Genomic DNA, 14,993 nt, shown 5'->3' on the forward strand with positions numbered 1-14,993 from the left:
GAGAGAGAGAGAGAGAGAGAGAGAGAGAGAGAGAGAGCCATAGAGAGAGAGCCATAGAGAGATAAACAAAATGAGTTCGAGAGTAAGATGCAAAGAAAAAAATATAGAACAAGTTTGATTACACAAAAATTTACATACATAATAATTTGATTATATATTTATAATATTTATACATAAAACCTATGCAAAGAGTGTGATTACACAAATATTTACGTACATATAATTTGATTAGATATTAATAATATTTATCTTACTCGAATTAGATATTATACACAAAATCAGTTCTTCTTACATGGTTCAAAGAATACAGCCAAGTTCTGTGGAATCTTTACATGTTTGAAGTCAATGACCTATGAGGAAGATATGTTATTATACAAAAATCATTCATATGAAAATCAAATTGTATAATAATAATTATATCTTTATATGCAAGTTCTTGCAAATGAATCAGAGTAAGATAAATCACACTGGTGATATGTATAAACTATTGAGACTATGGAAAAAAAGATTTATGGATAAGCTTTTCAAACCTCAACAGTTAAGGATTTGTATAGACATGGAGCCATTCTCACTCCCACAAATGATGAAGTGGATAAAATAAATGATTACATATTTTCGCAGTTGTCAGGTAACATGTTTTGTGTTTACTCTTATATTCCAGTAAATTTTTAATGTCACTAAAGTAAATGATTTACATATCTTTCTATCTCAGTGACGTCTATACTGTAAAATCAGCACCAACGAGATTAAACACAAAAAACACACAAAACCCAAATTCCAAACTATATATATACTTTCTAATATTTTCGAAAAATTGCTGATCTAACCATCTTATCCCGCGCAAGGCGCGGGTAACTACCTAGTTTGATAATATTATATATGCTGAAAAAGAAAAACGAAAACTTCATTTTGGGAAGGAATCAGCTGATAAAGAAATATCACAGAGGATTGGCCCTTCAAGTTCCATGGGACACATTTGTGTGACTGCAACTTATTCTACCCACTTTCCTCTTTGCTTATTATGTTAATCACATCACAATTGATACTATAAATCTTGTTCACGTTTTTCATTGTTTGCTCGATCCATCATTTGATTAATTGTGCCTTCTTACATCATTATTTGAAGTTTACATATAAATCTTGGTGCATTTTTCTGTATTTGCAACACATTATAGATTCGTATGACATACATATAAATCTTGTTCACGTGTTCCATTGCTTGCCCTATCCATCATATCATATGATTAATTATGTCTTCACACATCATTATTTGAGGTTTGCTTTCCAATATGTTTGTCAACAACATAAAAAACCAACACCCGTTAATAAAAGTAACATTCCCACTAGGGCTGGGGCCTTGGAAGGTGGATATTCAGAGTATTTTAAGGTATTTGGATCCATATATTTATCCGGTGGATCCATGTTTTTTTATCTTTATTCGGATCTGGATTTTCAAGTATTCGGATATCAGATATCTTTCTAAAATTTGTAATATGCAGAAGATATCCGGATCCAGATTTGGATTTTTAAAATAAATAAAAGTAATATTAAAATATATTAAATATTAAAAATAATTTAAAAAGAAAATTATATATTATATTTTTAGTTATATATATGTTTACTATTACAAAATTTATATAATTATATATCTATTAGTATAGAATAAAAAATATGATAAACAAAATTAGTTTTTTATATATATATTTCTGTTTTAAAAAATAATTATCAATAAAAATTAGAGATTCGGATATCCGGACTAAAAAAACAAAATATATATTCGGATCCTGATTCGTTTTAGACGAATCCAACATTTTACTATCTGGATTCGGATCCGGGTCCATCCGGATATCCAGAGCGGATCTTGGATCGAATCCGAATTTAAATCTCGGATAATAAATTTTATGCCTACATTTTCTTTGATTTCATCTTTTAGGTTGTTTAAGGTTTTTTCACACATATTAAAATAATAATTAGATATTCTATTTACTTTTAGTTAATGTATAGCTTTGTTTGTATTTGGTCATTAATGAAATAAAAGAACGGAGATAAAAAATGGAAAAAAAATAAAAAACATGTGCATTGAAAATATAAAATGATATTTAAATTAAATAAAATTTAAAATTTACGACAATTAAAATAACACGTGGAGTGTAGTATTTTGTAAATTTTATTGTATTATAAAATTTCGTGTGCAAGTGATATTTATGTGTAAAGTGGCACAAATCATTATGTGATAGTGGATGTAGCCACTCATTCCATTTTAGAGGTTTTATCAAGTTGGTTGATTGATTTGTGATATTTCTTTTACACGTATTAGATATTGCAATAATTTTAACCAATAGAACAATATAGCAATAATGTATATTAATACAAGGAACATTAAAATGAAAATAAGAAATTCGAGGAAAGATGAATTAATGAGACATGAAGCACCATCTCTTAGGCTTTGCGTGGGCCTATTTGGGGAATTATTCTCAAGTGCTATCTTGTGAAAAGTGGATTGCCACCAAGAGTGGCTATCATCACTCTGAGTATATTTCATTCCTATTTTCATGAACATCTACAATGTTTTTGCTCGTCTTTACTTATATAAGATTATTTTATAAAGAAGAAGAATGTTTTTTTTTTTAAAAAACAAGAAGAATGACTTTGGAGTTTGATATATCTCTATTTTTAGATTCAATGATAAAATATAAATGGTCTATCGTCTCTATCTTTAGATTCAATGATGAAATATAAATGGTCTATCCAAAATAAAACATTTTTTCTTATGCCTTATCTTTTGCTAAATAAAATTTTACGAATTTTCTCACTTATCAACTTACTAGGTGTAAAGTTGTGATGCTTGTAAGATGAATTTCAATGTAACACTTCCTTGAAAAAGTTCAGTTTTGTTAAATGCTAAGTAGTATTAGCCATTATAAGTATATTGTTGTTACATAACTAAAATTAGACTCATAGAGAGTCTTATAGGAAATTTGATTAGTCGATGTGTTCTACTCATTATATCTTGCACTAATTCTTACTAAAATTTATATGGATCAGATGATAATCATGATAACAACCACAGATAAGTATTATATACTTTTGTAGTAATGGAAGTAAAGAAAAAGTAGCAAAGTTGAGGTCTTTGAGGATATGCCTTTGTAAACACTATCCCAAGAGGCCAATACAAATGGGAATTATAATCATTTTAAGATTACTTCCTTTTCTTTTCTTCTCTTTCCTTTGGGTTCCTTTGACTACATTTTTATTTATCTTCTTCTATTACTTTTTGTTTTCTCCTTCTAATCTATTGAACAAGCTGAATATTTTTCAAAATAAAATACAAATTTTTTCTATCCAGAACTATTTGGGGACGTTGTTACTTGTTAGTATTGGGTTTATATCTGAAACTAGGGAATAATATTAGGCTCAACAAAATAAGCTGGACATAAGATCAGGGCCCAAAAACTCTAAACATTTCTTAGCAGCAATATATTTTACTTATAGGCGTGTATCCAATCTAAAATTTGAATTAATTTAATTTTTATAATTTTTTAGATGATTCCAATGGATTCTAGAAATTAAAATGATTTTTGTCGAACCACTCTAAAACATCATCATATAAAATCATGAGATTTAAATTTTGATTTTTTTAACTAATAAACTTTATCCAAACACTCTAAAATCACACTGACAATTTTAGAACCCAAAGTACAACTTAAAATATTTTCAACAATATTAGATTTTAGAATACTTTATAAAATTTCAAATTTAATAACAATAGATTTTAAATAAATTTTTAAAATTATTTTTGAATAACAGTAAATTTGTTATTTTATTATAAATTATTTAAAATTCTCAGTTAAACACACTTCATTAGACTCAGTTGAATACACTTCATTAGACTACCCGCGATCAATTAAACTAGAGAATAAGCTCGGCAACTTGTACTATATTTTTTGGATTAATGCGATCCAATAATTCACATCATGACAAACCAAAGGATCACAATACGGATGGCCACCGACAATTATTATCTTGTTTTATGAAGCAAATTTAGTAGTATACATATGTACCATCTCAAATAAGAGAACCCTACACACATTTAAAATAATCATATCCTAAGCTTTTTATTGAGTGAATTGGGCTATAATCCATAAAGAATATGGAAATTAAGAAACTACCTAAGGTAAGATTTATGTGGGGGCTTAGGATTGTGCAAGTGGAGAGGAAATTACGTAGATGTCCTTTTGCTTATTTAGAAATAAAAAATTCGGTAAGTCTGATATAGGTTGGAAAAAAGCGTTTTGTAAATAAAATATAGGGGATGACTGGATGAGTAATGATTAAGGTAGGATCCCCCATGCAAATGACGTGGTAGGTTTTTTTTTTGCCAATGAAAGAGTTGAGAAATCTGACATAAATAGTTGGATGAGAGAGAATACACCAAAAGATCTTTGCCTGCATGCAAAAAACATTTATTCTACTTTGCTCTCCCTTCATCGATTTATCTTGTTTAATTTGTCTTGTTTAATTTTTCTTTCAAAATTAATGATTACAAACATCTGACATTTATTATCGACATGAGATCTGTTAGCTATTTTTTTTAAAACGGATTTAAGAGTTGCTGAGGGTTGGATTTTGTCCTTGCATGTTCTATCGGTGAATTCTATTCTTGAGAAAATCGGGTTTTAGCATTTTTGAAATTGTTTTGGTTTTCTTCTCTGTTTTGTAACCAGCTATGAAGAATTTTAACAAAAATATTTATAATGTTAGCTCGTCAACATGAATTGCTAGCATGTCTGTTACTAATTTCAAGTAAGATCGATTTCTTATTTCGAAGTTTCAAAATTTGTTTTACTGTGCATGTCTATATTTTAACCGGCTAAGAGAAATTTTAACAACAAAATTAATGTTTTTAGCTTCGCTACTTGAACTATTTGCATTGTCTGGTGAAAATTCCAAGTTAGCCCAATTTCATAAGTTGTTTTAGCTTTTCATTGACGTCTAAAACCTGATAACTGGAAAGTTAACTGTGTTATTAGAAACGTTAGCATGATAGTACGAGATTTTAGCATTGTCTGATAATGATTACAAGTTGGAACGATTTCATAATTTGTTTTTGGTGACATATCTTTTTGTTGACCGGATAATTCATATTTTAGCCGAGTTAAGTTGTCTTGTTAGTTTGATTTTCCATTTTTGTAACGGGCTCTGTAAATTTTTGACCAAAAGTTCGGGGGTCAAAAAAAAAAGAAATAAAAAAGCTAAGGGACCAAGCTTGCCAAATGAAGAAACATCTCCATTGATGAACACGAACAAAGCTTGTCCCGGAGGAGCCGACGAGACGCGACGGCGTGACTTCCGACGAAGAGGATTGGAGCTAGGGATTGGTCCTTCCACAACAGAGATAAGATGCAGATTCACGGTGGAGACTTGGGCTCGAGCTTGATTTTGCGAGGAAGAGGAGACGCATAGCCACGACGGAAATTGAAGAAGATGGAGAATCGTGGAGGAAGCACGGTGGCTGTGATTGGTGTCAACAAGCAGAGGCGAAAAACTTGAAAGCGAGCTTGAACCGATACATACACGGAGGTCCTTGGCTGAGAGAGACGACGACCACGACGTGAGGCTGAAGACGAACTCGCAGAGATGAAGCCGGTAAGGGTCAAACCACGACGATGAAAACGAGCATGGCAGCTTGATGAAGCGGGGTTTTGAGTCCATTTTCAGACAGGAGAGGAGATACTAAGAGTTTTGAGCTTCGATCCAGTATTTCGATTACAACATCCAAGGGATTTAAATTAAAATAATATATAAAAATGAAATATATCAAGTTCTGACACAAAAATAAGTTTCGTGTAGATTTGGTTTATCAGAAAAACAAGAAACTAAAACGAATGAGTTTTGTCGTTACAAACGAAGTAAATTCAAAGGATAAGGGTTAAATGGTCATTGTAATAAGTGACAATTACACTAGACGACAAAATTAGGGTATTTAGTTAATATGCATGTTTTCCTTGTGTGTGTGATGCAAATACTCCTTTCTATAACCCGTAATTACTACCGCTAATAATGCTCGAGTCACCAAGCAGCCCCACAAATATTTGAAACCCCCACACAAAGATTTTCCCAAATGATATATATACTTTTTGTGAAATTTTCAATTATTTAAGATACCCACACAATAAAATACACATGTGAAATACTATCACTATTGGTCCTAAGATAATGATGCTCCAAATGCACCCCATGCATTCTCTAAAGCCATGCATATTCAATTGAATTCAAAGAACTATTTTTTTTTGCCGAGAGAAAAAAAATGACAAATCAATCAGTGCAGCAAAGGTGACTATTTATATATAAAGGTTGTCTAGGGTTTCAATACTGATATATTTTGTAACGTACTACTCCAAACTTCTTCTGTGAACCGCTTGAGTAATTGCAGGAAAAAATATGGCCACTCCATTAGCTTTGTTTAAAGGACACGTTCAGACAAGACAACAGTTAGTTCCTCGTCCTAATCCTCGTAAAGTGGTATCAGTCAATTGACTCCTTTTTTTCTTTAATCAATTGACTCTTTTTCTCTTTATTGTTTTGCCTAAGTTCCACGTATATGGTTTTTATGCAAATGCAACATGCATTGATTTAAACATCAAACTTGTAGTCCATTGTTGCTCAATCTAAAGGGCTCCGACTGGAAAGCGGCAACGCGGGTCCGGTGGTTCTGATAACGGGATGCTCTCATGGAGGGATTGGTCACGCGCTGGCGCTTGAGTTCGCTGACAACGGTTGTCGTGTGGTGGCGACGAGCAGATCACGGGGTAAGATGATGGATCTTGAGCAGGATCCGAGGTTGTTCGTGCAGGAGCTTGATGTTCGGTCGGAGCAGAGCGTGAACGAAGTCTTGTCGACTGTTATAGATAAGTTTGGCCAAATAGACGTTCTTGTCAACAACGCCGGCATCCAGTGCGTCGGTCCTCTGGCTGAGATCCCTATCTCCGCCATGGAGAACACCTTTGACACCAATGTTTTCGGTAAAATAAAATGTCGTTTTGATTTCGATAGCCATTTTTAGTGACTAAACCGGCTCTAAGCATAGGCCAGGGAAACATCATGTGAAAAAGATATTCCGTTCTTTTTTTAATAAATAAACACAAAAACAAAAATATTTCTTAGTATTTAGAAACGGAAAGAGTAATATATGAGCCACAAAATTTGTTTCTATAAATTCTTAGTAAATTGTTTATAGCATCCAACATCTCAAGATCAATCATGTGAATGAGTTACTACAAAACATTTCAAAAAGTGAGAATATACGGCCATGCAGGTACCGTGAGGATGACTCAAGCTGTTGTACCTCACATGGTCTCTAAGAAAAAGGGAAAGATTGTCAACGTTGGAAGTGTTTCTGTGATGTCACCAAGTCCATGGGCAGGGGTCTATACAGGGACCAAAGCTGCTATTCACGCTCTTACCGATTCCCTCAGGTTCAGAGTTTGAGACCATATTGTGTTTTGCCTTATTGTCAACCGCAGCTATTTGCCATTTTAAGAATCTTTCCTCTTTTGGCTCTTCAGTTGTTTGTAATGTTTCCATGGCTAACCGCACAGGTTGGAGCTCCAGCCATTTGGCATTGATGTCATCGATGTCGTCCCAGGAGGAATAAGATCAAACCTCGCAAACTCAGCAGTAGCAGTCTTCAAAAAATGGCCTGAGTTGAAACTATACAAGCCTTACGAAGAAGCTATCATAGAGAGGGCCTTCTTTTTCCAGAGAAAGAAGCCAACTCCTACTGAAACATTCGCCAAAGACACCGTAGCTGCAGTGCTAAAGAAGAACCCACCTGCTTGGTTCTCGTCAGGCAGATACTCGACCTATATGGCAATAATGTACCATATGCCCATTTGGTACAAAGATTTTCTCCAGAAGAAGTCTTTAATGAAAAAGGGCTAAATCATGTATAAGTTTTGTTCACTCTGATATCCCAACAACAGGTAAACAAACATGCCGTTGTAAAGCTTGTAGTACAAATATTTATAAGGGAAAAGGTGAACGTTTCTACAACAAGAGCAACGTTTCTACAACAAGAGCAACATGTATAATCAAAACCCAACATATCCGCAGATAAAAAAAGGGTCACAGCTATCTAAAAGCTATATAGACTAACATAACTTCTAACTTCTTCAAGAATGGTGTGGAGGTCCATAATACATTATCCCTGGTGGCTGGAAAGTTGTACCCTGTTGAGGTTGTTGCTGCTGAGCTAAGTTTGACTGAGGAATCTGAGGCTGTTGCATATGAGGTGGTGGTGGAGGCGGCGGAAGTCCAGGTGGCATTAACGGAATGTTACCAAACCCATAAGGATTGTTCATTACCGGCTGTTTTAGAAACTGCGGTGGTAATGGTGGTGGTGGTGCTGCTGGATTAGAGATCAAATGGTACTGACCTTGAACTTGAACTTGACCTTGTGCTGTGGGTGTCTGGTTCTGGGGGTTGTTGTAAGGAGGAGCAAAAGCATTAGTGTCTGAAACGGGAACTGTGCTCTCTGATTTGGATAGACCAGAAGTCTTTGTAGCTTCAGCTGCAAATGAAGATAGAACAGATTGCATGATCATATGCGATGAGGTAGATGCTGTGAGCATCGCAGCTATAGAAGCAGGCGTCATTTTTGATGCTTGACCAGACTTGGTGCTGTTGTTGTTGTTATCAGTTGCAGAGACTGAGCCCGGAGCAGCAACGGTTGTTGGTTTTGGTGCATAATCTTCATCTTTGAGACGTTTCTGCATGTTTTGAGCTTCCTCTGTTTGTTCTTGTGCTACCTGATAAATAACAAAAAGGAACAAACAGTTCATAATGAGCTTTAAGGTGAAAGATGAAGTAGGAGAGAGATCATACACATTACCTGAATCTGAGCTTCAAGATTCTTCAGTTCAGATTCCTGTTCGCGTAGTGCGTCTTTGAGCTGGTTTACAAGGGAGGTTCTACTTCCTTGAACGGATTTGAGTTTCTCAATACATTGTCTCAAAAGGTATTCTTCCTCTTCCAGTTGTTTCGCCAGTGATTTTCTCTTCGGGTTGTCTTTCACTGGAGAGAGAGAGAGAGAGAGAGACATAATAAACATATGAATTCAGAGAGAGAAACAAGTGCAGGTAGTAGAAAAAAAGAACAGATTTGTGTTACCAGTAGAGAAAGCTTCTTCAACATCTTTTTCCATCTTCCTGATTCGTTTAACAGCAGACTTGCATTTACTCATCTCAGCTTCTTCATTTGAGTTTTCAGCAACAACCAAATGATATGCTGATGCTATCTTCTCAGCTACACCTCCACTTGATAGTTTCTGCTTATGAAACCAGAAAAAAAAATCTCTTATGAAACATGACTGATATCAAAAAAGAAGAAAAGGAAACCTAGGCGTTTTAGTGTTTGTCTTTTTTACCGTTCTGGACGACTTTGAATCACGTTTAGAGGATTTGGATCCACGGGATCGCTTCTTGGTGACATCAAGTGGGAGAGGGCAATCTTCACCAAGCATCGCGTCTCTAAGATTCTTAGAACGTGATCCAAACACTTTTCTTTCTTCCCATATCTTGACCTACAATAAACAAGTAAACAAAATACTTGTTTAATTCAGGTTTCAACCTCACAAACACTTTAATTAACTTTTCTCCGTATAGAGAAAGGCATCACACACACTCAATGTTCAAAAAAAAACGGTAGGCGATCTATAAGAGATTATTTATTAGGCGTGTATGACTGATTTTAAAAATAAAATAAAAAAATCAAATCACTCAAATAAAAATCGTTTCCTCTAGATATGATTCTCAAGAACGTTTAATAAATTCATCCAAGCATCAATCATCACAGCATCCCATATGAGACATAAACATAAACATACTTAAAAAGAACAACTTGCACAGAAGAAACAAATGCTCAGACATAAACCTATTTGCAAACAAACCACACTGATCACACAAAGTAACATACTCATTGACAAACACTAAAACATCTTCTTCTCAACATTGACAAACAAAAAAAAAAGCATTCACAGAGATTAAGATGGAAGAGAAAAACAGAGTGTTCTGTACCAGACGGGAGACAACGCCTTTGCCACGATCATCACCCTGAGAAACAGCAATGTCTTTGACCGCCTTGGGGAGAACATTCCAGAACTCGTCCACGAACTCGTTGCCCTGACGCTTACTGTTCTGAAGAATATCATTAGCCAAATACAAGAGAGGCACTTTCTGAGCCATCTCCGTGCTGTGAAACTGTTTCTCCCATGTCGTCACGATCAATTCAGCTTTGACCCGATTGAATATACACCAATGCGATAACGCTTATAACGAGTCAAAGAACCACAAAAAGATCGAAACTTTTTTTTTACAATAAGAGATCTATTATATATAACTGAGGATAAATAAAGTCGATAACTTTAAATGATGGTTGCAAAAATAATTAAGAAGAAAAAAAAGAAGGATACTTTCGATGGACTGTTGAGTGCTGTTGAGCTTCGCGAGCTTATCGATTAGGATCTCTTCGCTGAATACACTACTCATCTGTTTAAGGGAATATCTGCAAAGACGTAGAGGTTTTGGGAGGAGGGAAAGGAGAAGCTGAGATTGTGTGTGAGAGAGAGAGAGGAGAACGCGGCGGAGAGAGAGAAAGAGAAACCCTAGAACAGTCACGCAGGCGAAAGCAGATGATTAGGAATAGAGGATGACCTGAAAACGACGACGTTTGACGCAGATAAGAGTGGAAAGCTGTGTTTTATTTTGTTTCCATAATTTTCTTTTGTTCTTCAGATTTTTTTTTTGTTTTTACCTAAAAAGAGTGTTGACTTCAAGAGAATATTTTTATATTAATTAAATTAATAATATTAAGAATACACCAAAACTATAATTTTTTATTAATTTATTAATATATTAACTCAACCAAAAACTTAATTTAAAACTATAAAATTATATTATTTTATAAAGATTTTTAGTATATATTAATTTATAAAACATTATTTAAAAAAATTATATTGTACTTCAAGATAATTTACACACCACAAGAATGTTACTATAACGATGATCCTAGCTGTTGTCATCATCTTCATCGTAATCCTCAAGATTCATCACATTCTTTACTAACATCTACACTCACCTTATCGAAATATTCTAGACAAACAAACTTGCAAATACAATATAGACTCCCGAACAAATTATCTAGGACGTAATAAAAGGTTAAAATCTTTGTTCTTGATTGTTATGTAATGAAACTCAAATGTATTTACACCGAGAGATAAATTTTGATTGATTAAAGATTCTCATTTATAACTGGCCAAAAGTAATACTAAGACTAGACTTTCAGTAGGTAACTTCCTGACCAAATCTCATGGTGGCTCTATTTTAATCGCCGGGACATTTCAAGAGTCATGTCCACGGCGTTGCACTAGCTGCATCTTAGACTCCGACAATGCTCTGAGTACTTCCTCGTCTTCTGGTGTCTCTTTTCTCAGTATCTCGTAGTCTCCAATAGCTGCTTCCCAGTTCCCAAGCTGCAACCACACAAAAATAACTCATTAATATTATACCATCATAATTGCCAAAAAAAAAAAACACAAACTGTATTTCAAAAGACTATCACATATTCTTCCCTCTTTTTCATTTTAAATATGTTTTAAAAATAGTTTTTCTTTAAAATAAATTATAATCTTAAATTTCTATGCAAAAATTGTTATTTGTTGTCTGTCATCGTTTTATTATGTAGTATAGTTTTAATTGATTGAATTAGTTGTAATAAATGGTGTTTTTATGAAAAACTAGGTTAAAAAAAGTTCGTAAAATTCTTACAAAAACCTCAACATCACTTTTACCTTAGCGTTACAGTCGGCTCTTCTCAGTCGAGCCTTGGTGTACGCAGGACGGACGGTGAGTGCAGCCGTGGAATCCTCTAGGGCTCTATGGAACTGTCCCATTTTGGATAGACAAGCTGCTCTGTTACATAGCAAGACTGAGTTTCTAGAGTCATGGTCTAACCCTTCACCATAAGCTGCGCTAGCTTCTTGAAACCGTCCAGCTTTGAAGAAATCATTGCCTTTTGATCTGGCGGCTGTGACCGCCTGCACACGCCGGAGAACCATGCTTACTTCCCTGTTGTTCCTGTCCAGCTTGTTAGCTCGTTGAATCGCCTCAACTGCTTCTCCAAATCTGTTTCGACACAAACCGCTTAAACCATGATATCATCTCAACATAACTGGTAAAAGATAAAGAGACATTCAGTTTTCCAAGTAAGTAGGTTTAGTAAATGCTTTTGTTCAGTTTCATTTATAGTAAAAAAAACAAGATAATCTATTTAACATGTACTACCTTACCAACTAAGAACCTCTTAGTCATTACAGAAATCAAGAAGATTAGAACATTAGAGAGAACAAACCTGCCGGATGACATGTGAACCTGAGCCCAAACGACCAAGAAACCGGCGTAACCGATCGGTCCGTAGTATTTTGTGCTCATTTCCACATCGAAAACCGGACATCTAGACAAAGCATCATCAGCCTCTTGATGTCTGTAACTCTTCAAGAATGCCTCTGCTTGCAATGCATATACTTGAGGAGCTGCGTCGGCCCCTGAAGCTATGGTGTTCTCCGTTTCTTTGATCAGAGTTTTCCAGTCTCGTAATCTTTTGGCTTCCGTGCATTTGTTGAGATGAGTCTGTACCGTTCTGGCCTTTAAAATGTCTTCTTGATCAGCTTCTGGACCCGAATGCTTAACATGATATATCGAATTGTCAACCTCTCCTAACCTATATTGGTTTCATGTTTATTTCCATTTTTAAGAAATGGTGACATTACTTGAATAACAAGGTAGGGCTTTGATGAGATTACCTGAGGTACAAGTTAGACAACCGATGGTGAGCTCTATGGTAATGAGGCTCCATTCGAATTGCTTCTCTACACTCAAATACTGCTTCAATGATTCTCCCTAATGCTGTTAACGCCGCACTTTTGTTGCTTCGGTACGCAGCCTTTTTTGGATCGATGGCTATAGCAGCATCGTACAACGCTAACGCCTCTGCGAAGTTCCCGTTCTTGTAATCTTCATTCCCCATTATCTTTAATGTCTCGGGGTCCATTCGCGTGGATATCGCCCTACACAAAGATCCTGGCTGATCTTGGTTACTCGAAACCGATGTTTGTCTTTCCTCTTTCATTGTATTCCTCACCCCGTAGCTTCCACCGGTATTACCGTATCCTCTGTTCTGAACAGTGGTTTGGTTCCCGACCGCTGCTGTTCCTGGCTGCTTCAAGTTCCCAAGGTTGCCAAACATCACATTGCTTGAAGATGCTCGAATCCCTTTGGCTTTCTGATTGTCGTTGATCATACACTCTAGCTCACCCGATAAACCGATAGATTCCCTTGGCACCTTCTTCGCTTGTTGTTGGACCGGCCATTGATTATTAATCTGTTGGTAGTTCCCATTGTTGCCTAACTGATGGTTACTAGAGTTTTGATTCGATGAGGGTTTTGAAATAGGTTTCTGTATCGGTTCAGGTGAGACTTTATGATCTTGTTGAAGCTTATTTGGATTTAATTCAGTTCCTGGAGATTTGGTGAACTGAATATTAGCGGTGCAGTCTGTGGAGGCAATGCTGCTACTCGTTGTGCTTTTTTGGTTACCCTTATCCGCGGTACATTTCTTGGACCACAAGCCACGTTTACCAAACACAGCACCCAACAGCCCTCGACGGGACCTTTTCTCCGCCGGCTTTTCTGCCATCCTTGCGCCAGTAGATAGGCACAATCAAGCAAACTCTAGGAAAGGGTTGACAAAAGGTAGATAGAAAAATATAGCAAACCAGACCTCAAGGTTTGGTATTTAATTATTTGAAGATGAGAAGGACCCCCATTGTCAACAAGATGGAGGAAGCTCTTTTTATTGCGTGTCCTCTTCTTGAACCAATAAGGTTACACAAAATTGCATTGTGATCAAAATAGGTTAAGAAAAACAAAAAGAAGAAGAATGATTTCGCTTTTACTTCTCAGATCGATGTAAGTTTGTTGATAGACTTGGTGGTGGGTTCTGTTCTTGTCAATTCTTGATCCCTTTTTTTTGTTTCTTCTTTTTTTTTTTGGTTCGTCGTTTTTTTTTTTTTTTCTATGGCTATTAGCTGGTCTTGCAAGGGAAACGGAAAATGAACCTTAGATTTGTTAGTCAATATTTAGAAAGAAAATGCGAGACTTGTCCAAACAAAAAAGTCCGAGAATTTCTCAACCTGAATCTATTTTTGCCTTTGGTGGCCTTATGGGGTTCACGTTGGTTAAAAAATTTAGGTGTCTACAACGACGTATGTTGATTTCGCATAAAACATGAAGTAAAGTGGACTCACCACCTAATCAAACATCTTTGGTGACAAGCTCCTACGTATCTTTGTTGAAAGAACTCTTTTTTTTTTTGCAAAAATGCGAATTTCATAAAAAATGATAAAGGTTTGTAAATATACAAAAGTGGATATTTGTTAGTATAGTTATAACTCTAGCAAAAAAAAAAACAGAGTTAAGTCTACACTTGAATGTCCTTTGGTGGTCACTCATATCGCAGCCATGCTTGCATTAGAGGGTGGAGAATTTTACTTTCCTTTTGCCAAGTATTGCATCCCTTTTGAAGCTAAGGGGTCAATTTTCTTGAGGATAGTGGTTGTTGTCGATGCTTTCCCTTGGTGTAATCTCAAGTTTCTTTCATTCCATATACTGTAAATGACTGCCTCAGAAACAAGTCGTTTAAGTGTTCTGGGCCATGTATGCATGGAAACACTTGGGCTACCATTTTTTTTTCACTTGGGCTACAATTGGATTGATGATTTTTGAAATGGAATGATGTGGAATGATTTATTTTATTAATTTTATATTTTTCAACATTTATAATGAATGGAATGGAATATTTACAGATATTCAAAAAATATATAAAGAAAAACATTCATAAACATTTCTCTATAATTTTGATTATGAATGAATGGAATGAAT

General features: G+C 35.2%; 3 protein-coding genes across 5 annotated transcripts; 1 reads left to right on the forward strand and 2 right to left on the reverse strand.

Annotated features, from left to right (window-relative positions):
* The first annotated feature begins 6,207 nt into the window (after positions 1-6,207).
* On the forward strand, positions 6,208-7,941 carry LOC108843462 (short-chain dehydrogenase RED1-like). Of its 3 annotated transcripts, none has more exons than XM_057002824.1 (5): positions 6,208-6,333; positions 6,434-6,522; positions 6,653-7,022; positions 7,316-7,475; positions 7,599-7,941. In XM_057002824.1, the coding sequence occupies exons 2-5, from the start codon at positions 6,442-6,444 to the stop codon at positions 7,939-7,941; spliced, it is 954 nt and encodes a 317-aa protein (XP_056858804.1). In that variant the 5' UTR covers positions 6,208-6,333; positions 6,434-6,441. The 3 variants fall into 3 exon arrangements, with proteins under 3 accessions (XP_056858804.1, XP_056858803.1, XP_018472166.1); XM_057002823.1 differs by having other exon boundaries at positions 6,217-6,353; XM_018616664.2 differs by lacking the exon at positions 6,208-6,333 and having other exon boundaries at positions 6,372-6,522.
* A 42-nt stretch (positions 7,942-7,983) lies between these two features.
* Positions 7,984-10,730, reverse strand: LOC108843461 (uncharacterized). Its single transcript, XM_018616663.2, has 6 exons — positions 10,469-10,730; positions 10,074-10,324; positions 9,425-9,580; positions 9,169-9,325; positions 8,891-9,072; positions 7,984-8,807 (listed from the first exon to the last, which is right to left on the reverse strand). The coding sequence occupies exons 1-6, from the start codon at positions 10,542-10,544 to the stop codon at positions 8,172-8,174; spliced, it is 1,458 nt and encodes a 485-aa protein (XP_018472165.1). The 5' UTR covers positions 10,545-10,730; the 3' UTR covers positions 7,984-8,171.
* A 651-nt stretch (positions 10,731-11,381) lies between these two features.
* On the reverse strand, positions 11,382-13,808 carry LOC108841519 (inactive TPR repeat-containing thioredoxin TTL3-like). Its single transcript, XM_018614279.2, has 4 exons — positions 12,857-13,808; positions 12,406-12,774; positions 11,846-12,179; positions 11,382-11,527 (listed from the first exon to the last, which is right to left on the reverse strand). The coding sequence occupies exons 1-4, from the start codon at positions 13,747-13,749 to the stop codon at positions 11,396-11,398; spliced, it is 1,728 nt and encodes a 575-aa protein (XP_018469781.1). The 5' UTR covers positions 13,750-13,808; the 3' UTR covers positions 11,382-11,395.
* Between the last annotated feature and the right edge of the window lie 1,185 nt (positions 13,809-14,993).

Source organism: Raphanus sativus, chromosome 2 (assembly GCF_000801105.2).
Source record: "Raphanus sativus cultivar WK10039 chromosome 2, ASM80110v3, whole genome shotgun sequence".
Taxonomy (NCBI): domain Eukaryota; kingdom Viridiplantae; phylum Streptophyta; class Magnoliopsida; order Brassicales; family Brassicaceae; genus Raphanus; species Raphanus sativus.